Source organism: Gekko japonicus, unplaced genomic scaffold, assembly GCF_001447785.1.
Source record: "Gekko japonicus isolate JY-2015 unplaced genomic scaffold, Gekko_japonicus_V1.1 scaffold318, whole genome shotgun sequence".
Taxonomy (NCBI): domain Eukaryota; kingdom Metazoa; phylum Chordata; class Lepidosauria; order Squamata; family Gekkonidae; genus Gekko; species Gekko japonicus.
In genome coordinates this window covers 778,658-802,308 of record NW_015167541.1, presented here as the reverse complement: position 1 = coordinate 802,308, position 23,651 = coordinate 778,658, and the positions used below count along the sequence as shown (strand labels likewise).

The 23,651-nt window shown below is 40.4% G+C and overlaps 1 protein-coding gene across 1 annotated transcript in view; it reads left to right on the top strand.

The window, feature by feature from the left end:
* TNPO1 (transportin 1) overlaps nucleotides 1–23,651 on the top strand; it is a 61,944-nt gene that overhangs the window by 33,588 nt on the left and 4,705 nt on the right. Inside the window, exons 12-24 of the mRNA XM_015413602.1 lie at nucleotides 3,295–3,447; nucleotides 7,425–7,650; nucleotides 7,821–7,992; nucleotides 10,812–10,898; nucleotides 11,559–11,666; nucleotides 12,043–12,201; nucleotides 12,288–12,375; nucleotides 13,682–13,780; nucleotides 13,953–14,048; nucleotides 16,488–16,563; nucleotides 17,375–17,474; nucleotides 19,251–19,325; nucleotides 19,933–20,075. Of these exons, the coding sequence (XP_015269088.1) occupies nucleotides 3,295–3,447; nucleotides 7,425–7,650; nucleotides 7,821–7,992; nucleotides 10,812–10,898; nucleotides 11,559–11,666; nucleotides 12,043–12,201; nucleotides 12,288–12,375; nucleotides 13,682–13,780; nucleotides 13,953–14,048; nucleotides 16,488–16,563; nucleotides 17,375–17,474; nucleotides 19,251–19,325; nucleotides 19,933–20,040 (1,547 nt within the window). The 3' untranslated portion in view covers nucleotides 20,041–20,075. The remainder of the gene's footprint in view (nucleotides 1–3,294; nucleotides 3,448–7,424; nucleotides 7,651–7,820; nucleotides 7,993–10,811; nucleotides 10,899–11,558; nucleotides 11,667–12,042; nucleotides 12,202–12,287; nucleotides 12,376–13,681; nucleotides 13,781–13,952; nucleotides 14,049–16,487; nucleotides 16,564–17,374; nucleotides 17,475–19,250; nucleotides 19,326–19,932; nucleotides 20,076–23,651) is intronic.

Sequence of the window (23,651 nt, the reverse complement as noted above, 5' to 3'; positions counted from 1 at the left end):
AGGGGAAGGGAAAGGAGTTTGTAAGCCGCTCTGAGACACCTTTGGGTAGTGAAGGGCGGGGTATAGATCCAATCTCCTCCTCCTCTTCTTCTTCTTACGGTGGCAATTGTGGCAACCTCCATCTAAGGGGAGTGCAGATATTTCCCTATATAGACGATTGGTTGTTGGTGGCAGATTCAGAAGCATCCCTGCTCATCAAGGTAAACCTAAAAATGTCAATGCTACTTCCCACCAAAACGGTGCAGTTTATAGGAGCTATCCTAGACTCTGTCGTTTGCAAGGCTTTTCTCCCTCCTCAGAGAGCAGGGGACATTGTCGATCTAGTGACTCTATTCCGCAAGTCTGGACATGCTACGGCAAAGTGAATCCAGTGCCTGCTGGGTCTGATGGCTGCCACCATCAACGTCATCGTTTTTGCCAGACTGCACATGAGACCTCTGCGGCTATGGTTTGTACGCAGGTTTCGCCCACAGAGTCATCCTCAATCCCTTCGTCTTGTCTTCCCACCATCTGTTTTGGGCTCTCTGCTTTGGTGGACAGATCCTGTGAATCTTCTAGCAGGAGCCCCATTCCATCCACCCAATTTTGGCCAATCACCTGATGATTGACGGTCACTCTGTCTTCTCTCACCCCCAGACCAAGAAGTTTCTTAAAGGTCTGACCCACCTCTTCCCCCCGTCACGTGGGATCTACCCATGGTGCTTGCAAGGCTCATGGACAAACCATTTGGACCGATTGCTACTTGTAGTCTACAGCTTTTGTCGTGGAAGACAGCCTTTTTAGTTGTGGTCACCTCCACCAGGAGGATGGGCGAGTTATTGGCACTCTGCTGTGACCCACCTTATTTGAGTTTTCGTCATAATGGGGTCACGTTGGCTCCAGATGTTTCTTTCCTGCCAAAAGTTGTTTCTGAGTTTCACCTGCAAGCGGACATTGTTCTTCCAGTGTTCTTTCCATCTCCTTCAACAGAGGAAGAACGCCGTTTTCATTCGTTGGATGTCAAAAGAGCCTTACTCTTTTACCTAAATCGAACATGGCCTTTTCGGAAATCTCTGGCCTTGTTTGTCTCTTATACTCTACCCTCTCAAGGTAAGAAGCTGTCGTCCCAACGTCTATCCAAGTGGATTGTGGAGACTATTAAGTTGTGCTATATGCTAGCCAAGAAGTCACTCCCAGGTCCGCTACGGCACACTCTACCCGGGCAGTGGCAGCATCCACAGCCTCCCTGCGAGGTGTGTCGTTGGAAGATATCTGCAACTTGGGCTACGCCTCACACGTTTGTGAGGCATTATGCCCTTGATGTTCATCTTCATCAGCGTTCAGTTGTGGGACTAGCGGTGTTGCAGGCGGCGCAGATTTAAGACCTCAGCTCCCTCTGCCAGGCATTGCTCGTTAGTCTCCCAGAGGTGTGATGCACAGAGACCACGAAGAAGATAAACAGGTTGCTTACCCGTAACTGAGGATCTTTGAGTGGTCATCTGTGCATTCACACCACCCGCCCTCCTTCCCCTCTGCTTTTGGTCCTTCCTTGCTTTCTTTGGAGACTGAGGGCAGCGATCAGAAGGAACTGGCGGGATTGTCATGCCCCTCCCTTGGTCATGCACAGTGGAGCCCGGCACGTGACCGGGGAGTGGGCGCGAAAATTCCTTTTGCTTTCCATTATACCGATCGGAGTCAGCGCAGGCGCATTATATTCCATAGGTGTGAATGCACAGATGACCACACGAAGATCCTCAGTTACAGGTAAGCAACCTGTTTTTCCCTTTACCTAGCAATCTTCTTTAAAAATCCTTTCAAACTCTGCCACTGTGTGAGACAGGATGTTGGACTAAGTGGCCATTGGTCTGATCCAGCAGGGCTCTTGTTATGTTCTTATGCTCTTCTGTACTGTAATTCTTCTGCAGCCTGGCCACAAATTGAATATTTCTTCCGAGGTTTTGCCTTTAAATAGGTATGAAAGTTATTTCTGCAACATAAGATCCCAATCTTCAGACATTGTGGCTAAATAAAATAAAATAAAATAGGTAAAATAAATAAAATACAATCATGAATTCGTGGTTTGTGTGCTTTAGGTGTGTGCATTTTTTTTAACTGATATTTTTTGGTTCAGGTTTATTGGACCTGAAAAAATTTCAGTATTTCTGAAAAATCCTGGATCCCAGTACCGGTATGGTATTTGGATCTGAGATTTGTCAGAAATCCCATTTTTTCCCCCTGGTCCAATAGACCCAAGAAGAAGAAGAAAACAGTTTTGTGTTGTTGTTTTTAAGCCAGCCCAATCCCGGGGCTACTGCCTCTCCACTGTTTTTGGATCTATGGGTAAATCCTGAATATATCCTGAATTTTATTTTATTTTTTGCATTTCCCCCCTAGTTTTTCCAAGAAAATTCAGATGCATTTGGGAAGCCGAAATATACCTGAAAAATACCAATAACATATTTTTCAGATACGTTTTCAGTTCAGGTTGATCTGAACGCACACCTGTTATATGCTTCACCCTAATGGGAACTGGAACCTGTATAGAGTATTTGCAAACTTCGAGAGAGTGACTAGAAAACATTTGTTGGTGCTTGCTCTACTTATCCTGACAGGCAAAGAAGTGCCTTCCTCCCCAGCTCTTCTTCACTCACTACAGTAGGGGCATTGTAAAAGATTTCTCTCTTTCAAAACCACAAGGTAGGCGGTAGTCAACCACACACACACAAAAAGTGGTCCCTCAGTCTGTGGCCTCTCCCTCCCATGTTCACTCTTGGCCTTGATTGATACAGTTTCTTCAGTGACTGTCTCAAAAATTGCACTGTGTTGCAGTAGACAAGGAGATGGTTATTACTCCAAGAGGATGCCTTAATGAGAGAGTGGACAGGACATCTATATGTGTTTCCCCTGTCACTAAAGGCACTTTGCAAGATTAAGAAAGAAGAAAATGTAGCCTTCTCTATTTTGGCTGAGGCAGATATGATTTGCACCCATTTCACACCTCGGGAGGAGGGCACAGTTAATTTTCCTCTTTTCAAAGGCAAGATTTTTCATCCAGATGTGGAACAGCTTGTACCCATGGCTTAGAGAATTCACATCCAACCTTTGCCAAAGGCCATTTTCTTAGCTTATTTCTTTAAGTTGCTAACAATACTGTGCACAGGGTTGAGATCACAAAATGAGCAGTTGAACACTAGGTACAAGGTAAGCAACCTGTTCTTGTTAGAACCCTTGTGGAATATTCCAGTGAATTGTTATCTATTTAGTTTCTAAATAAAATGTGGCTCTCACATATGTGTTGATATTTTTTTCTTTTAGGGAAGTGTTCTGCTGCTGCCCTTGATGTACTTGCCAATGTATTCCGTGATGAATTGCTGCCACACATTTTGCCCCTTCTGAAAGAATTGCTTTTTCATCCAGAATGGGTGGTCAAAGAATCAGGCATCCTAGTTTTAGGAGCAATTGCTGAAGGTAAGCCAAAGTTTGAATTGGAAGGCTAGAGTTTTATAATCTGAAATATACCTGCTTACATTTGTGGTAGCCACTGTTAGCCTTCTAGTTTAGTCCATAAATTGTGTTCCTGTTTCCAAGCCAAGAATTTATGCCTGTGTAACACTGCATTTATTTTGTGAGAGACCCCAAAGAACTCTACTAAACTGGCCTGACACTCCTATAAAGATTGTGACATATTACGTCCAAGCAAGGGTTAATTAAGCTGTGTTGGATTCAAAGATGCCTTCAATCAAGAAGGTTCTTCAGCACTGTGATTTTCTACTCAAGCTGCATCTATCTCCCTGCATTGTTTCTGAGTATGTCCAGACAACCAGGAGGGGTTTTTTTTGGTAGTATGGGGTGTGTGTGTTAGAAGAAATGAGCAGGTGAGGGTGCAGTCCTTGAGCAAAAGCTTTCCCTGCAATGTTTTGGGATCCAACCCATCACTGCTTTTTCCTCCACAGAGAAAATGTGCATTGAACTGCATTGGCTTCTCTCCCCGTGCTTCTTTTTCTGTACAGGGATCACATGCTTGAATAGGTCCTGAGAATGTTTAAGACTGTGTCCTAGGTTTTCTGGTCTATAATTGCAGAGCAATATTTCCTCCAAATCAAAATTAGGTTGATTGCATAAAGCATATAATGGTCTTTTCTCTAGAAAAGAATGTGCATCAAAACACCATCTTCATGTGCAGAGTGCACAGTTAAAAGTTGATGTCCTTTTAAATTTCACATTCCATGCAGAATGTCTTGGTGTTGAAAAGGATGGCCAAGTATAGATATTGCAACTGTTACTCAACAAGATGTACCAAAAATTTTATGAAGCAAGGGAGCTTTTCATACATTGCCCAACTTTGATTTTTCTGTCTGTGGAATGTTGGTTTTTTGTGTATGAAAGGTAGTTTCAGTAAGGTAAAAAATGTAACTTTGAACTTTCATCTTTGAAGAATGCTATTGGGGGGGCTTCAGATTCTGGCAGTGTCCTGTGAAGATGTCGTATATACCATCGGTTCTCTTGAATGATCCAAGTTTGATGCACTATTTTTGTAAGCTGCTTCAAGTATCCATAAGAAAGCAGGGTAGAAATGTTGTAAAATAAATGTATCTTTGAGATCTTGGATCCAGGGGGACTCTCAATATTTATTGAGAGACCGCTTCTGTTGTTACAAAAGAAAATGATAAAAGAGTTTTGCACTTTTTGTATCAGTCCACTTACATTCAAGATTAGGGGTGTCAAACTCATTTGTTATGAGGGCCGGATTTGACATAAATGGGACTTGTTGGGCCAGGCCATGTGTGTCATAAAATGTAATGCCAAGTACCGAAGATGTTAACTTTATAAATGACCCGACAAACACTATTAAAAACATGCTTGAAACAGTAACACTCTTGGCCATATTTTGTTTATTTAACAGTCTTTCAAAACTGACACCTCCCAACCAATGTTCCCTCTAAGCTGTGGGGTCTTGTGAGCAAAAATTATATTTTGTGAGCTACTAGGATTAAGCTTGTGAGCGAGCGATTTGGCTCCTGCATAAATTAGTTTGCTCTGGAGCCATCCTTCCTGAGCGAAGACAAAAATGTGTGAGCCAGAGGCTAAAAAACTGTGAGCTAGCTCACACTAACTCAGCTTAGAGGGAACACTGCTCCCAACCCTCTCCCCCTTTAAAAGATGCCTACCTAAAATGGAAAGGTGGGAGGATAATGGGATTTGGTAATGCAATTTTTAAAATACAACGTCAAGAAAAAGCACAAGGATCACAACAGAAACGAAAAACAAAATACAAAATGCTCTGAGTCTAGAAAAACATGAAATAGCTGGGCATTGCAAGCCCCTCCCCAGGTCTACTCAGAGTGGCAGTGACTCTCCAGTGTAATATCCCCCTTTGGCTGTGGGTCCCCAGGTTAAGAGTACTCAGGCACCTGTTCTCAGGTCTATTCAGCAGAGACAAGCTGGCTCAAAACATCAGCCCTTTATTTGCAAGGAGACAACTTCAGCTGGCATACAAACACCTGAAACTGAAACTACTTGAGCTCCACTCCATTGAAATACACTGAAGCTCAAAATTTAAGTTGCAAAGAAAATGTGGAATGAATTTTCCATTAATGTTTCTGGGCCCAAAGAGACTACTCTGGGACTGGAATGACAGCCCCCAGAGTGGAATGATGGTCCCTAGGAGGAGTAGCTGCATTCTAGGAATGGAATTCCACTCTGGGGCTGTCATTCCAGTCCCAGAGTAATCTATCTGGGCCCAGAGACCTTAAAGGAAAATCCATTCCACATTTTCTTTGCAACCTTTTTTTGTGTTTTAGCCCAGAGGAGCTTCCTGCTGGAGGAGAAAGGCCCAGCCATCTGGGAAGTTCAGTATTCCCAATCTCCCTTGGAAGGGTGAGGACAGGCAGGGGAGGGGTGGGGTGGAGAAGAGAGCCGCAGGACAGATTAAAGCCCTTGGCAGGCTGGTATCGGCCTGTAGACTACAGGTTTGACACCTCTGTTCTTGATTATGAAGGGCTCTAGTTTCACAGGTGTTCATCAACCCTGTTTTGGTTATGGATCAAAGGATGTGTGAAAACAGAAAATACAGCATACCATAATATATTTTCCTTTTCCTTCCTTGTGAAGAACACTGATCTGGTCAGTTGAGAAGAACACTGATCTCATCTGAACACTGATCAATTGTTCTATTGATTTTAAACGTTGTAACCTGCCCTGAGCCCTACTGTGTAGGATAGGGTGGGCTATAAATCCAATTTAATAATAATAAATTAGTAGTAATTCATATCATTTAGGCAGATTGGTTTTTAGATTGGTAGAGGCTGTCCTGGGTTTTATGAATATATGTCCTAGATGCAGTCGGAAGATCTGGCTAGGATCCAGTAGGCTTGGATTCGTTTGCCATTTATGAAACAAAGCAGAGAAGAACATTCTGTTCTCCTGTGCTGTAAGCATAGTGGGAAGAAAATAATTTTAAAAAATTGTATATTTTTTAGAATATACAAAGTGGAAAATCCATGCAGGAATACAGTCTTCATGGAGAGAAGGCCGAACAGTTCTGTTCAAATTGCTTATTCTTCAGGCATCAGCTATCTGGCATCTCTCTGCTTGCAAACCTACTTCACAAGATTGCTATGTAGATGATTTGGAATAAGGACTTTAGGAGTGGTTTCATAAATGACAATAAGAACTTATTTGAAATGGCGGGTGGGGCAGTAATGTGAGTGCAGGTAAGTCAAAGCTGTAAAATACAACTGTTAGATTTAAGTTCCACGCCATGATTGAGAGTAACTTGATTTATATCTACTGACTGTTGGCGTAAGCACCCCCCTGCATACCCTGTTCTGTGTAACATGATGTTGGCAGTGGCACCTCAACAGTGGGTGCTGCCCCAGTTGCCACCCCTTGCTGCCGCCACCCAGCAGCCAGAGCAGCCAACACTTCTTCCCTCTTAGCTCTCCAACCATTTTTAAATATGCCTGGGGGATTAAGAAGGGGGTAGCTTTTGTTGCTTGAATAGGATGTGGGTAGTGTGTTGTGCTGCCCCCCCCCCCGAATCTACTACCTCACTGTAGAGCAAGCCATAGGTGGTTAGTTAGGATTTTTCTTAAGATACATGAAGGAAGATGGGAAAAAGCCCATTGAATATTCTGAATTAATACTAGGCTGATATCCACCTTGATCTATAATAATTTTACTGTGACCACTGAAATTTGCATTTTCTCTCCTTAACTAGGGAGCAGAGGTAAAAATCACATTGTATGTTGCTTTTGCACCAGGTACCAGAGTGGATTTTCTATAGGTATGGAATGGATACCGAGTGGTGCCCCCTTTTTTCTTTTGGCAAAGTACACATCAAAACGTATCAGTGTATTTTTTCCTCCATGGTGGCTTTGCTGTTTTGTCTATGTGTGGAGGTGTGGTTCAGCAAGGCATTTCTAATTAATATCATCTTTTTACAGGTTGCATGCAGGGTATGATTCCATATCTTCCCGAGTTAATCCCTCACCTTATTCAGTGCCTCTCTGATAAAAAGGCTCTTGTGCGCTCCATTACTTGCTGGACTCTTAGCCGCTATGCACACTGGGTAGTCAGTCAACCCCCAGACACGTACTTGAAGCCATTAATGACTGAGTTGCTAAAACGTATCCTTGATAGCAACAAGAGAGTACAAGAAGCTGCCTGCAGGTAAGTTAGAGCCATAAAAATATAAATTGTACACAGCAAAAACTCTGCTTGATAGTGAGTAGCTCTTCTTTGGGTAAAATTCCTTTTTTAAAGGACTTAATAGTTTGTCTACAGGAAAATGGGTGTACTCTTTCCATCTGTAGATTGAATATTTTTATTTTTATTTTCAGTGCCTTTGCTACTCTAGAAGAGGAGGCTTGTACAGAACTTGTTCCTTATCTTGCTTATATACTTGATACTCTGGTCTTTGCTTTTAGTAAATACCAGCATAAGAATCTGCTTATTCTTTACGATGCCATAGGAACGTTAGCAGATTCTGTAGGCCATCATCTAAACAAACCAGTAAGTACTGCTTCAGTTTTGTTAAGATAAAACTGTTCACACTTTTCCAGCAAAACTTTTCAGCATAGTTTAGCTTCAGGTCTTTCACCCAAAGCTTCAAGGTTGCCCACTCCTCCTGGAAAACTTTCTCAACAAATCATCTGCTCTCTGAATTTTGTTTGGTTTGTGTTCATATGAGGATTTTTGTTATGGAGTCATTGGTGCAGTCTTCACCTTTAAAATACCGTGTGACTGAAGCCAAAGAACAGTATGTAGCTTTCCCTCCTTTCCCCCAAGTTCATATGTACGTTGACTTGGCTTGGATCTAAAGAATTGCAAGTAGAGTTTGTGCAAAGGATCGTTGCTGACTTCCTCCTTTCTGCTTGCAGACCTTGTGCCTCTCCCAAGCCTGTTTGAGAGGGTGGCAGTTTCTGACAGTTTCTCCCAACTCTTAGTTGCTGCTTTTAGGGTAATGCAGGAAGGCTAAGTGGGAGGGAAGAATTGGTAAAGACCCCTTCTGTGGACTGCTGTCTTTACAATTCTTTGAATCAAAATCATTGTCTCTTCTAAGATTCATATCATATAAAGTAGGTCCCTACCAACGTTCCCTCTAAGCTATGGAGTCCCGTGAGCAAAAATTCTACTTTGTGAGCTACTAGCATTAAAGTTGTGAGCGAGCAATTTGGCTGCTGCATAAATGAGTTTGCTCTGGAGCCATCCTTCCTGAGCTAAGACAAAAATGTGTGAGCCGGAGGCTAAAAAAATGTGAGCTAGCTCACACTAACTCAGCTTAGAGGGAACACTGGTCCCTACTATGATGGGAGGAGGGGGCTGAGGCTAGCATGGGGTTGCGCCTTGCCTAAGGTAACCTAGGGAGTTCCTGATAGAAGGAAGGTTTGAAACAGAGGCTTCCAATTCGTGCCCACTACTCTACTACACCAGGCTTCTGTCAACTACACATACCATCCAGAATGCCAACAACTGTAAAATTAGTTTTGTTGGCCTAAACAGCAGCTCCCTGTCTACCAAACTGCTTTTGAGTGGCCATGCTGTGAGGCAGACTGTTGAAACTGAAGGGAATTGTGTTGTGGCCTGGGGCAGAACTGTTCAAAGAACAAAGTCGACAGTTCTGTTGACACTAGTGCAGGTGTCTGGTGGAAGACGGAAGGATCTCTTTGGATCCTGAGTACATCAATAGACAAAGAAGCTGATAAAACCATAGAAGCTGATAAACCACAGATTACTTACTTCCTTTGAGGCTGAAGCTGGTTTGTTTGTTTAAGATTCCTGTATACTGGCCTCTCCACAAAAGTACTTGGGGATTTTAAAAGCAGTATAATCTAATAGAACTTCTGATATCACAATGGAGTTCCAAATTAAAATCAACCAGGCCAGTTTAAAAAGTTAATATCATCAGCACAGAGTACAAAACTGATGATAGCTAATGCAAATATGCAGCTAATAAATGCATAGGATAGGCAGAAAACAAATATGTAACTATTGATTAAGGACAACTTAAATTTAAAAAGTCTTGTCCTAGTGCTGGAAGATAGAAAAGAGCAAGAGTCCAGTAGCACCTTAAAGACTCAAAAAAGATGTGGCAGGGTATGAGCTTTCGTGAGTCACTGGCTCACTTCTTCAGATAAGTGAGCAGTGACTTAAGAAAGCTCATACCCTGCCACATCTTTTTTGAGTCTTTAAGGTGCTACTGGACTCTTGCTCTTTTCTTCTGCTACAGACAGACTGACATGGCTACCCATCTTGATCTGTCTGCTGGAAGATAGTCAGTGGTGGCACCAAGTGTGAGGAAAACAGAGAGACCATAGTAGAGTACCACTGAAAAGACCCTGTCCTTTGTGAATTGTGAATTGCAAAATAAGTGTTAATACGTCTTTTATTAGCAGTGGTTCCAAATCTCAAGAGAAAGTCTTCCACATTTCAAATGTGAAAGATGACATTGTTATTTATTTTACAAAATTTATGCCCAGCCTTTGTGCACTCATAATGTACCAGTGCCACACAAGGCAATGAGAAGATGTTCAAATTTTCCTGTATGTGCATGTTGATTTTGCCAGCCATGAACTGCTCCTTGTAGCAAAGCAGTGCTCTGTCACTGTTTTGGAATCTGCTCTGGCGGGTTGCCCATACGTGCAAAGTAACTCTTACTGTAAAAACCAGGTCAGTCCCACTCCTGGTCATGGAGAGGAAAAGTGAGCAATAGGAGGATCTTCAGGACTGTTGCATATATACAATAAAACATGTTAAAATATGCATCTTTCATAATAATCTTAACTGCATCTAAATACTGGTGGAGTTGATAATTTTAATGCTCTTTACAAACTACAAACAGTAAATTGTAAACCCTTTTACTGGTGTCTTTCCGGGAATCTTACATGTGTTTAATATATTTAGCTTTCTTTACTGAGATTCATATTAGCATGCCATTATTGTGACCACATATCTTTTATAGCTTATAGATCCAGATATCCTTTGTTTTAAACTAGATTCCTTTTCTCCAGGTCCATAACCTAATGTCCATTAAGAAACAGACAAAATTAACCACAGAAAGAGTTTGGGGAAGATTTCCAGTGGCAAAGTCTTAATTTAAAAACAAGGCAATTAAAGTGTGTTTCTTGGGGCTCCTTTAATCTTATCAGTTTACACTGTAAATTTTATTTTGGAGTCATGGGTATCAATGTAAGGATTTATTTTTCTGGAAGCCTGCTTTGTGCATAGAAGAACTGCGATAAATCTATTGATTATATTGATTGGGGAGAAATTACAGTTTATCAGATTTGCAGTTTTCAAGTAATTGCACAACTTTTTTCCACCATTTATAGGAATATATTCAAATGCTTATGCCTCCACTAATCCAGAAATGGAACATGTTGAAGGATGAAGATAAGGATCTTTTCCCTTTATTAGAGGTAAATGTTTCTTCTTCGCGAGAATACTGTAGTCCTTTGTGATGTCTGTTGTACTTCATTGTTGTGGTTACCTGCAAGGGAGTATGTAGAGATTAAGGCTGTAATCTTCTGCATACTTACTTGAGAGTAAGCCCCATTGAACTCCGTGGCACTTATCTCTTAGTTAATTGGGCTGTAGGAGCCTTCACTGCAGTTTAATTCTTGGCTGGGGTTTGCCATTGGGTCTTCATATACAAACTCATCACTCTGATCAAGTTACCACATTGTTGTGAAGCTTATTACCACTCACTGGGAAGCCATATGTTCTAATGACAGTACAATACTTTTGGTGGAAACCATCTAATACAGATAAACTTTTAGTCTGGTGGGTAGTTGTTATACCCAGACATAGCTTATTTTCCTCAAGGAAAATGCACTGGAATATTATCTGCAGTCTCGTTGGAGGGGAAAAACTCTCCAGGGTTTCATTTTCTATACTGTGGATCTTTTTTGCATGTGTGAACATATCATAGAAAAGCCTGTAGCATGTCAAAAAGAATACTTCATTCAAGGACCTAGTAATGTGCTTAGAACAGAATCCACATTCCACTTTTTCAGTGTAATGTTTGATTCAAGTGAATAAAAGAGGTGTCAGTTTCAGTGTTACCTTCTTTATTTCAGTGCCTATCTTCGGTTGCCACTGCCTTGCAATCTGGCTTCCTCCCATACTGTGAACCTGTGTACCAGCGCTGTGTAAACCTGGTACAGAAGACCCTTGCACAAGCCATGGTATTTTTCTGTTCTTTAATCTATGAAGCCATTAACCTCGAATTCAATTTGTCAGTCTTTGTAAATGAAAGAGAATGTTCTTCATTCTTTCTTGTTGGTTTAAAGTAAATAGCAAAAAATGAACACACATGAAGCTGCCTTATACTGGATCAGACCCTTGATCATCAACGTCAGCATTGTCTACTTAGACTGGCAGAAGCTCTCAAGGGTCTCAGGCAGAGGTCTTTCACATCACCTACTGCCAGATCCTTTAACTGGAGATGCTGGGAATTGACCCTGGGACCTTCTGCATGTCAATCAGATGCTCTGCCACTGAGCCATGGCCCAGTGTTGTATGTGGCATAAGTAAGCCTCTTCTGCATTGTTTTTATTCCAGTTGCACAATGCTCAACCAGACCAGTACGAGGCTCCAGATAAAGACTTCATGATTGTGGCTCTTGATTTACTTAGTGGTTTAGCAGAAGGACTTGGAGGCAACATTGAGCAGCTGGTGGCTCGGAGCAATATCCTGACATTAATGTACCAGTGCATGCAGGTAAGATTATCATTTTTTTTCCTTTCCCACTTTCTAAATAAGATCTTATAAATGAAAATCAATTGGCTTCCATTTTTCTGTTCTAGGATAAAATGCCTGAGGTGCGACAGAGTTCTTTTGCATTGCTAGGTGATCTGACGAAGGCTTGTTTTCAGCATGTGAAGCCTTGCATTGGTATGTTACTATAAAAAACATTGCCATTATTGCCAAGTATAGAAGAGACTATATCATGTACACCTTATATCAGCATGTTCAGTGAGAGTATTATCTGCTAGGGTGCCTTGAAATAATAATACTTGGCATTTATGGTACTTCATGAACCATTATCGTGTTATCCTTACAACTGTGTTGTAGGATAGGCCATTATTATTTCTCCCATATGGTGGGGGTGCTGATGTTGAAAGACTTGCCAAAGGCCACCTAGTGCGTATATGGCACAGGTGAGATTTGAACTAAGGACTGTCATAGCTGCTATGGTGCATCTGCATTAGTTTTTTGGTATTTGCCTTTATGCGAGTTTGTTTTTTTCCTATCGCGTTTACGGGATTGAAAGGCATTTTAGTAACATCTAAAGAGGGACATACAGACAAGAATAGGTTGCTGTGCTAACCTTGCTAATACGAGAAGATATGAACCAGAATGTGAGCTGTCTCTTTGAATGACAAGAAATGTTCATGATTGGTTATTGCCTACCTTTGGTTTCCCATTTGAGGTCAGCTAATCACATCAGAGTTGTATGGATTTGCAGTTTATCTTTTAAGCTCACTATTTATTCATGCATAGTTATATTAGATCCTATTTATATCAAAGTTTTTCTCCCTATTATGAGAATGGAACAAGCCTTTGTAGCAAACATTTGCCTTTCATCACCTCCTTATTTCACCCAGAGAAGATAACACATGATCTGGGGCTGTGCTGGATCCTTAACCTCACTATCCCTCTCCCCTCTTGCAGTCCAGGTAGGGATAGTGTGTTTAGGGTTTTCCCAAGTGCAGATGAAACTGGCTGGTGCCAGCTGAAGTACTTCTCAGGATCTTAGTTTGAAGGACCGTGCTATTGGTTTGAATGGTCATCGTTCCGACAGTGTGGCTTTGGGCTTTCAACCCTTCAGGTATAGGGAAATTAACAAGAGACCACTTGCCATTTTCCTGCAGACAACTCGAAAACGGATACAGAGATTCCTTACATGATCTTGTTTCTGCTGTAAAACATGACCTACTTTGTGGTATAAAGTCTATTGCTAGTGTAACCAAAAACAAGAAAGCTTTTGCACACTTTCAGATGAATGGCAGAACTCAGGCTTATGCCTTGCTTTTGTCCCAGAACTCATCTAATTGACTGGGTAATGGATATTAGGTAATAAAAATGTAGCCACTCTTCCAAAGCCTTTTCATTTACATGAAGAAGAACATATGTATGTGTGAAGTTCCAGTGTGGGGGAATACTAATGATATAGCCTCCTTTGTGTTTTTTCCTACAGCGGATTTCATGCCAATTTTGGGAACCAACCTGAATCCCGAGTTCATTTCTGTGTGTAACAATGCCACCTGGGCAATTGGAGAAATTTCTATTCAGATGGGTAAGGTTTGCATTTTTAAGGACTCGTTTGAGTTCTGCATTGTATAGACTGCTTTTCTGTCTTGCTGCCAGTTATAAAAATCTGGCTTTAGATTGTGCTGATTGTGCCCATTAGGAATGCATGTCTTCATTTATTTTTTTAATGGACTTGTTTGTGTGTTGTCTCTTTCTAGGTATAGAGATGCAGCTTTATATTCCAATGGTCTTGCACCAGCTTGTAGAAATCATTAACAGACCCAACACACCAAAGACTTTGTTAGAAAACACAGGTACCCTACAACTGAACTGTTTGCAGTGAATTAAGTTATGCAGATGTCTGCTTTTAAACCAGATTACTCAGAGAGTTGTAGGGAAACTGCATCAGAATTGTTTTAAAGCAACAGCAACTAAGTGTTTTTACAAGCCTCAGTCTTTCATTTATAATTGCCTTTAATAAACAGGTTCTAGGGTGGGGTTTTTTTGCAATATTTTATAAATTAACAACTTACTCAGAACTGGGAGCTCTTAGTTTATTTGCTAAACATAGTTAAATAATTAAAAAAACAGTTTAGCATGTACTTAAGAGCTATGTAGAATTTAAAGTCCTTTGTGTATTCTCTAAAATTAGCTAATCTTCCAAAGCCATAAATGTGCAACAAGATGTATATAAATAGATAGTTTCTTTTTTTCCAAATCATCTGATTCTGAACGCTGTCTGTCCTATTGAATTTAAATAAGTTAGCCAGATATAAAGTATATAACATTCTTAAAGGAGGCCTTTCATAACTGCAAATTGGTTTTGGATTGAAAGAGCCTTTGAAATGGAGTTTGAGGCTTGTCTGGCATTTGCAAAAAAGCATGTCCTGTTTTAAAGAACACCTTCCATATTCTGGGGAGACGATGTCATCATTAGTCATCTGTGTCTACACAGTAATCTGATTCAAATGATACCAAGTTCATAGGTATAGGTTATAGTCATATTCTGTGATTCAGTTATAGATAGTTTGGCATTGGAAAAGAGATGGGATTAGTGGAATACATTCAATGCATGTTTGTTAAATAGGGGAAAATACAAAGACTTTGGAATTACATTTTACTTCTATATGGAAGGTGAGCTTTTAGAAAAACTACATGGTAGCTTGGTAAATTATAGGTATCGCACAATTCACAAAGAGTTTGCAAACCCTTGCATTTTTGGAGCAATTTAAAGAAATCTCTTCAACAAGATCGGGGAGTGAAACCTTTTTATAGTTTTTAGTGCATTACCTGTAGCATTTGCTTTTTATACAGTGTAGAAGTTAAGACTTCAGAACACTCCCCATCCCCATTATTTTTAAATTATATATATAAATACTTGGAGAGTTTGATTCTACAAATAAATGTTGAATGTGTTGTACTTCAGGTTTGTTGTGGGATATTAAAGCATACTTTGGGATCAGTTATATTTGTAATTGCCAGATTTAAACACACTGAGAATTCAGGCTCGACATTTTTCTGGGATTGTGATGCTTTTCCTAATTGGTTCCTCGTGTACTATTGGTCAAGATTTGCACCACCTAAGAATACCTGCTAAGAGCAGGCAGCATAGTCCAAACGTAATTCTCTATTTTCATAAACATTTGTATTGGGGGGATTGCAATGGAGTTCATTCAATTTTGGCATTTGGGCAAAATAAATTCCACATGCAAGCTTATACAGGATTTTACAGTTTTTTAAAAATACATTTTACAGTGTTATATCCTACACCAAATCTTATAGTGGAAAGAGCATCATCTGCTTTATTGCATGTGTTCATGAGATTGTTCACAAATGCCTGTTTTGGAGTGTTGCATAATGTCTCTTAAGCATAGGCTTCTCTGCTTCATATGAATCTGCTGGATTTTAGTATTCATGTAGTTTGCTTCAAATAATCCTTAAACATACCCACACTCTCCCTTTTTTCTGAAGAATTTCTCTGTGAGTTGAGAGAACACCATTTAAAGTTCAAACTGACCGCTTATTAGGCAGCATTGCACACTAAATAATACTTGTTAAAATAGTTCTTATGTTCAAACAGAGCATGCCCCCTTCATATTTATGCCTTGGAGATCTGTCAAAATCATTGATATTGACACTGATGTATTGTTAACAAACTTTGCATTTCTGTTGTTTGTTATGAAAAGCTACAAGTTCATAGTCCAGTCTCCTGATTTTTTTACCCCCTTACCCTTCAAAGAGTTTAAATAAATGCATGTGTTTCACAGGAGGGAAATTATATTTTGCAGTGTTTATCTGAAAAAAAATCCTTAGTAAATTTCAGGTTGTGACACTTGAATTTTAAAATTAAAACTTATACTTGAAGCTAAACATGAGATATAGATACTGTATAACAGAGCTTAATCCACAGTTACAGGAATGTCCAGAATACCTTTGAATCTATAGTTGTGTCTTAGATTGACATTATTAAAATGTTTAAGTACCTTTTGGTGTTCTCTCATTCACTTAATTCCTTTTTCCTTTTACTCCCTCTCCCCACTCCAAATAGTATGCCATATGTTGCTGCCCCTTATTTATAGGGGGTGGTAATGAACTGCACTGGTGAAATCTTATGTTTATTATCATACACAGGTTCTGTTGGTTTCTGTTTCTGAGTTATTTGTTGTTTTTTCTTTATTTTTCTCCTTCCCCCCTCATTTGCTCATGTCTTGGTTGGCGTTTGGTGGTGTATAACCGTGATTGCGTTACCTTAGCAATAACAATTGGTCGTCTTGGTTACGTTTGTCCTCAAGAGGTGGCCCCCATGCTACAGCAGTTTATAAGACCCTGGTGTGTATTATTCAATCTTTTTTTTATTCATTTTTCTTCACTTTCTTTCTTTCCTCTCTCTGTCTCACTTCTAGATATACTTTTCAGTTGGTTACAAAAAAATCACTATTCTTAATCATTGCCAACCATGTGACTAATCTTGTCCTATCAGGTTTGTGAGTTTTTTAGCAGTACCGTCATGTATATATATTTCATGTTGTGGCTAACAACTAATTGATGCATGGGATAAGATTGTCACATGCTTGATGTGTTAAAGCTTGGATATTAAAAAGCATTTTAAAATCCACCAGAATGATGATATGCATGCAAATAGTGTAAAAAGTTAAGCACCACATTACATTATTTCAAACTCATTTGGTGATTTGACTTGCTGTCTGGAATACATGTTTATAGATTCATAATGTATCAAATAGTTTGCTTGCTGCTGTAAAAAGAAGTGGAAAATGTTCTTTTAATGGGATTTGACTTTTTTTTTACTGGGGCAGTATATGCTGCTTTCAGTAGCAGAAGCTCCTAAATATATTTATTTGTAGTGGTATTTAATGGAATATAAGTCACACTTTGTATCAGTCCATGTTACAGTAACTGGTGTTGAGAGACAGAATATGATGTTGATCTGATACCTGCAAAATGTTTACATTTCAAATTGGGTTTTAAAAAGACTGTGAGTTACAAGGAATGTAAAACAATTAAAGTGTGTGTTATGTAGTCTTTAAGCTTCTTTTCTGTGTGACGCTTACTCCATCAAATACTATAGATACTTAATTTTGAAGCTGAACCAAACCTAATCCTTGATTCTCTGTTTTATTAGGTGCACCTCTCTCCGAAACATAAGGGACAATGAAGAGAAAGATTCAGCATTCCGTGGGATTTGTACCATGATCACTGTCAATCCTAGTGGAGTAGTCCAAGTAAGCTTTGTGTTGGTCTTCATGGGAAATAACCTCAATTAAAAATGAACTCCCTTTTCCTTTCTGCAAATAGGAAATGACCACATTCCTATCACAGTATGTTGTGTCTTACTGTAGATTGGTTATTGCAAAATACTTGTCACTTAGTGGCTTAGTCTGAGCATGTATTGTTTCAAATCCATAGCAGCACTACCAGAACATTAGTATTCAATTATACAAAATTCTAGAAGGGTTACTGTGGCCTCGGCCACACGGGCAGGAAAATGCAGGGGGGAGGCGTGGCTGTTTGCCCCAGAGCAAACTAACATGCAACTGCGTGATCAGGCGTCAGGTTGAGGTCCTGTCGAGCTCCCGTGGTTATGGGGGAGGTGCTGATCACACGACATGGCAAAGAAGTGGAGCGGCGCGGCAAACGGGGTTTTTTTTAAAACTGAAATGTGCGCATGCTCCGTTGGGTGCTTGTGCGCATCCGTGGAAACTTGGGGGAAAAAACCCTTTTTGCGAGGGGACATGGGCGGGCGCCGGAACTACCACTGGAAATGCGATCAGACGCCCGCCCTTGCCCCGCAGTTTCCGGAAACTAGTACCTCCGAGGTACTAGTTTTTTACCCCGCATCTTCGGTGGTAAGCCTCGGGTGCGCCACGGGAGCTCTACGCTTCCCAGATGTGGCGGTGAGATCGTGCCCGGAAAATCCGCCTATCTTCCGTCTCTCTAGCGTGCCTAATGCTCCGTGTGACCGGGGCCAGTGTTAGTCTGTAGCAGCAGAATAAAACAGGAGCCCAGTGGCACCTTAAAGATGTAACAGGTTATTCTACCATAAGTGTTGATGAGTCAGAATTGACTTCGGTTGCTATTTTATTAGTCTTTAAGTTGTCGCAGGACTCATGTTTTATTCAGTGACCACCTAAAAATGTATATAAGTAGGTTTCATGAAAACTAGTGGGTCTAAATTAGGACATAGGGACACTGAATAGGCCACAGTGAAATAAAATTCAATTTAAAAAATATTTTATTGATATCAGTAGAAGTTCAAGTACATTTCTTGTAATATTACTTCTTGAAGCAACCAGACTACCATCTTGAGCTAGAGCCCTGCTTGTCTTCTAGTGTGCATACAGAGCTCTTATTTAAAGAAACTGTCTACCTTCTTGAATGAAGACACTGGGTAATCTGTCTCTGTTGAAGTCAATAGGCAACCTGTGCTGGTGGGAAAATACAGCTTCTCTTATAAGATTACTGAGCTGTGTGGGCAGCTTAAGACAGCTAAAAAGTTAATTAAAATCAAACCCTGCCCAGTTATGGTTGGCTAACAGTCTTGTGGAGAAATGGTATTGACTAGTAGGTCTGGTGTGTGGGGGAGGTGTTCCAACTAATCGACTAATGCTTGAGAGACTTGGAAGGGAAGTGGCTGTCACGGCCTGCTCTTGTGTACATTATGCTTTCTATACAAAAAAATAGAAGGCACAACTGTAAAATGAAAGGCGCCTATAGATCAGGGGTGGCCAGACTTGCTTAACATAACAGCCATGTCAGATGTTTGAGAGCTGCAAGACATGAACAAATATTACACACACTTTTTAATTGAAAAATATGCTATTTTTTAAAATTAACATTAAATTAGACTGTGTGAAAGAGCCGCATGCGGCTCCCGAGCTGCAGTTTGGCCACCCCTGCTGTAGATCTAGAATTTGATTCCTTTGTCTCTCTTACACAGGTTACTATGCCAGGTCATCTGTAATACTGATTTATAATCTTAATTTTGTGAACACTTACAGGACTTTATATTTTTTTGTGATGCTGTTGCATCATGGATTAACCCAAAAGATGATCTGAGAGACATGTTCTGTAAGGTAATATGCTTTTTTTACCCGTAGTTTGTGATGAATCCACTCTGATGATTACTTCCATATTTGAATGGACTTTTTAGTGCATCTACCTTTAATCTTATTTGTAGAGTCTGATCACCCCTTCTTTGTCAAGACTTTAGTGCTGAAAGTGATCACTAGTCATAGATAAGTTGTTTGAACATGCTTTCTGCTATATGTAGCAACGGTTCATATTTGTTGTGTTTTTAAAAATATTTTCAGCACTTTTTTAAAATGGAAGTGAACTACACATTTCAGTTGTATTGTTACTGGATCCAAATGTAATGTGTCTAATATTATTGACATGAAACAGAGCCACAAGCAGATGGAAAATAGCACTATTCAGCATACCCTTGCACAGGAATTCATGTAGAGATGCTGAGTTCTTGTGTTTAAGCTCTTGGACATCTTTTTTTGTGTGCCAGCAATAAAAAAGCTCTTTGGATTTCCTGGCGCTCATTTCTAATAGCCCTTCCATGAGCTTAATATATCTCTTTGGATCCAGCCCTATTATGTCTATCATGCAGTCCTCTGTTAAGAGATGTTAAGCTAGAAATTCAGTGACTCTGAAGAACTTTCTGTTCACGTGCAGATCCTTCATGGATTTAAAAATCAAGTTGGAGATGAAAATTGGAGGCGTTTCTCTGACCAGTTTCCTGTTCCCTTAAAAGAGCGCCTTGCAGCTTACTATGGAGTTTAACCTCATGTATTCAAGCTGCAGTACCACAGTTAGGGGTAAGTAGCTATTAAATCTGAAATCCTCCCTGCCTCTTTCTGTAAACTACAGAATAATTCAAAGTAGGCGTTACTGTTTCTGAAGAATGAATGTCTTTCTATACATTAATTCCACAGCATGCAATTCTATCCCCTGTGCTTTTCAGGCTCTTAGGTCAAATCATTTGCAGTTTTAGGGTTGGTTGTCATCAATATGCTGATGATACCCAGCTCGGCAAATCCATATTCAGATCTCCTGGTAATGCAGTAGAGGTCCTAAATAGCTGCCTGGCTGCTGGGGTTAACTGGGTAGAAGTTAACAAATTGAAACTAAACCCTGGAAAGGCAGAAGTAATGCTGCTTGGGAGGGTGGAGGTCTTGAAGGCCATTGTTTCCCTCTTTTGATGGAGATCAACTGACTCTTGCTGATTCAGTTAAAAGCATTGGGGTTATTCTGGATCCAGCTATTATTGGAGGAACAAGTTAATGCAGCTGCAAAAAAATGCTTTCTACCAATTCAGCCTGGCCTGTAACATGGCCCCTTACTTTGATACAGCTGATCTGGCCACCTGGTTCCATGACACATTAACATTGAGACTAGACTACTGTAATGCACTGTACATTGGTCTCCCCTAAAAAACAATTTGGAAACTCCAGCTGGTGCAGATTGCCACAGCTCTGCTGTTACTGGAAGCTAGATGAAGTATGCCCTGAGCTGGATGGCCCAGTATAGCCTGATCTTGATCTTGGAAACTAAGCAGGGTTGTCCCTGATTAGTATTTGGATGGGAGACTACCAAAGAAATCCAGTGTCACTGTGCAGAGGCAGGCAACAATAAACCACCTCTGAATGTCTCTTGCTCTGAAAACCCTGCCAGGAGTCAACTGCGACTTGACAGCATGCATATTACTCCCATTCTGCACACACTCCATTGGCCACACACTTGTTAACAGGACTCAATTTAAGGTGTTGCCTATCAGATACAAAGCCCTTCATGGCTGTAATGTCTTGTCTGATCCAGGCGTGGAAGATAGTCACATTCAAGTCCACACAACAAATAGTCTGGTTTATTAACATCTCAGAAACGCCTCCACAAAGAAGGCTGTACACATAATGAAGGGGAACAGACAGCTGGCTGCCAAGACAACAGTAGGCTAATAAACACTTTACACCTGTTCTGAGAGACTGCTCCTGTTAAAGGGACATTACCTCACAATGCCCTTAGTCCCTCTTGTTTATGGGACCACCTCTCCCCCTGTGCTCCACCATGACAGTTTCACTCATGTCAGCATGGGCTTCTGTGAGTGCCAACCTGCAGATGGGTTAAATCAGCAGCTGCCTGTACATGTGCTTTCTCTGTTGGGGCTCCCACCTTATAGAATGGCCTGCCCGAGGAGGTCAGAAAGGCTCCCAGTCTCGCTGTGTGTTTTTTTTTGCAGACTAGGCAAAATTGAATTATTCAAGAGGACTTTTCTGCACAGGCATTAGGGTACAGAACGGTTTACAAAATTAGTTGGATAACTGACTAGGGACTGTGGTCTATACTGCTGTGTATAGCTTCCTGTAAATAGGATCCTATTATGTGATTTTGGCACTGCTTAATGTGTGTCATGTTAATACTTCGGCTGTGCTTCAGTTCTTTCTGGTTGGTTCCAGACTTCTGCAATCCTAATGCATTTTTATTGAATGTTCCATTTTGTTGATTGTACTGATTCACTATGTATAATCTACCATTAGTCCATGTGAGAAAGGTGGACTATAAATAACATAAAATTGATTATAGTTGTAGTGTAACATAACCTCTCAAGTGTGTGAGTTCTATCTCCCCTCATTTTATTAGGGCCAACAAGCCACCTCATTCAGTGGCTGTTTGGTTTCCTTGCATTCTGTGTGGGGATTTGATCCACATGCTGTTGTGGCTTAAATTCATCTTTTCCTTTCATTGTCTTGAACCAGGCTTTTGTAGCAAAGCTGCATTCTTTTATAGGCAATGAAGCCTTTGATGCACACGGAATTAAAGCTCATCTTAGTTTTTTAATTACATAATCAGTCATTCTTGCTAGTGGAGTTTTTCCCCTCTATAATCTGACAGGTAGCAAATTTGGTTCTTTTGTGTTCATAATATTGGCAGTTGATTCTGCCCCTAGGGAACAGCATGCAGCACCCCTTCTAGCAGATTATAATAACATGAGCTCAGTTGCTAGGTGAACAAGGAAAACTGTAAGCTTTCCTAATGGCATGAAATCAGCTGGGTCCTCAGTGGGTTTAGGGTGGGTTGCAGTAATTCCATATTGGGGTGTTATAATCAGAGATGTGGGATGAAGAACTTTGTGGTGCTTTATTTTTCCACTGGAAAAATTTCATTTTTAAATAAAGTATCAGGCAAGCTTCATAGCTTCGAAGTTGTATAAAGGTGATTATCCCTTGGAATTGTGTGAGAGAGTATAAGTGTTTTTTGTTGACTTGTAAAGCAGGGGTGCTGGGATAAAACAAAGATAAACCAAATTTTAAAAATCAGGTTATCAGTTCATCTCATTTGCTGTGGAAGTCAAATCAAGATTGTATTTATATGTTTCCTCATATGGTGGGAAGGATAATTGTAATTGCTAATCTGATATAGAATTTACAAGTAATGCACAGGATGAGGTGACCCAGTGAGCTCTGTGGATAAGTTAAATTCTGTTGAAACAAACAAGTAACAGTCATGTCCACAGCCTATCATGCACATTATTTTGTTGTTGTTCAGTCGCACAGTCGAGTCCGACTCTTTGCGACCCCATGGACCAGATCACGCCAGGCCTTCCTGTCTTCCGCCATCCTCTGAAGTTGGCTCAATTTCATGTTCGTTGCATCTATGACACTGTCTAACCATCTCATCCTTTGCCGTCCCCGTCTTCTTTGACCTTCAGTCTTTCCCAGCATCAAGGTCTTCTCCAGTGAGTGCTCCCTTCTCATTTGGTGGCCAAAGTATTTGAGCTTCAATTTCATTATCTGGCCTTCCAGGGAACAGTCAGGGTTGATTACTTTTAGGATTGACTGATTTGATCTTCTTGCAGTCCAAGGGACTCTCAGGAGTCTTCTCCAGCACCATAGTTCAAAAGCATCTATTCTTCGGCGCTCGGCTTTCCTTATAGTCCAACTCTCGCAGCCATACATGACTACTGGGAATACCATTGCTTTGACCATGCGGACCTTTGTTGGCAGGGTGATGTCTCTACTTTTTATCTTTATTTAGGTGTGCTGAAATGAGTGACAACAGTTATTATTCAAGTAAAATAATTAACACAGTAAGTTTTGTAAATATAACATTTAAACAACACTTAATTTCCCCCCCAGGCCAAGTATGTCTTACTATGGAGACATAAAATTAATGTGAGATACTTTTAACATTTGTTTATTAAATATAAGTAAAAATAAACTTGCCAAACCAGTTCATGCTCTGTTTTCTGATTCTAATTGTTCCAGGAAGTTCACATCTCTGGTAACTATAAGTCTCCTGATTTTGGCCCAGGCAAGCAATTAACAATCAGTTTGATGAGATACAATTGAGCTACTATAATTAAAACTCTTAACTGAAAAGTAATCCTAAACTACTTG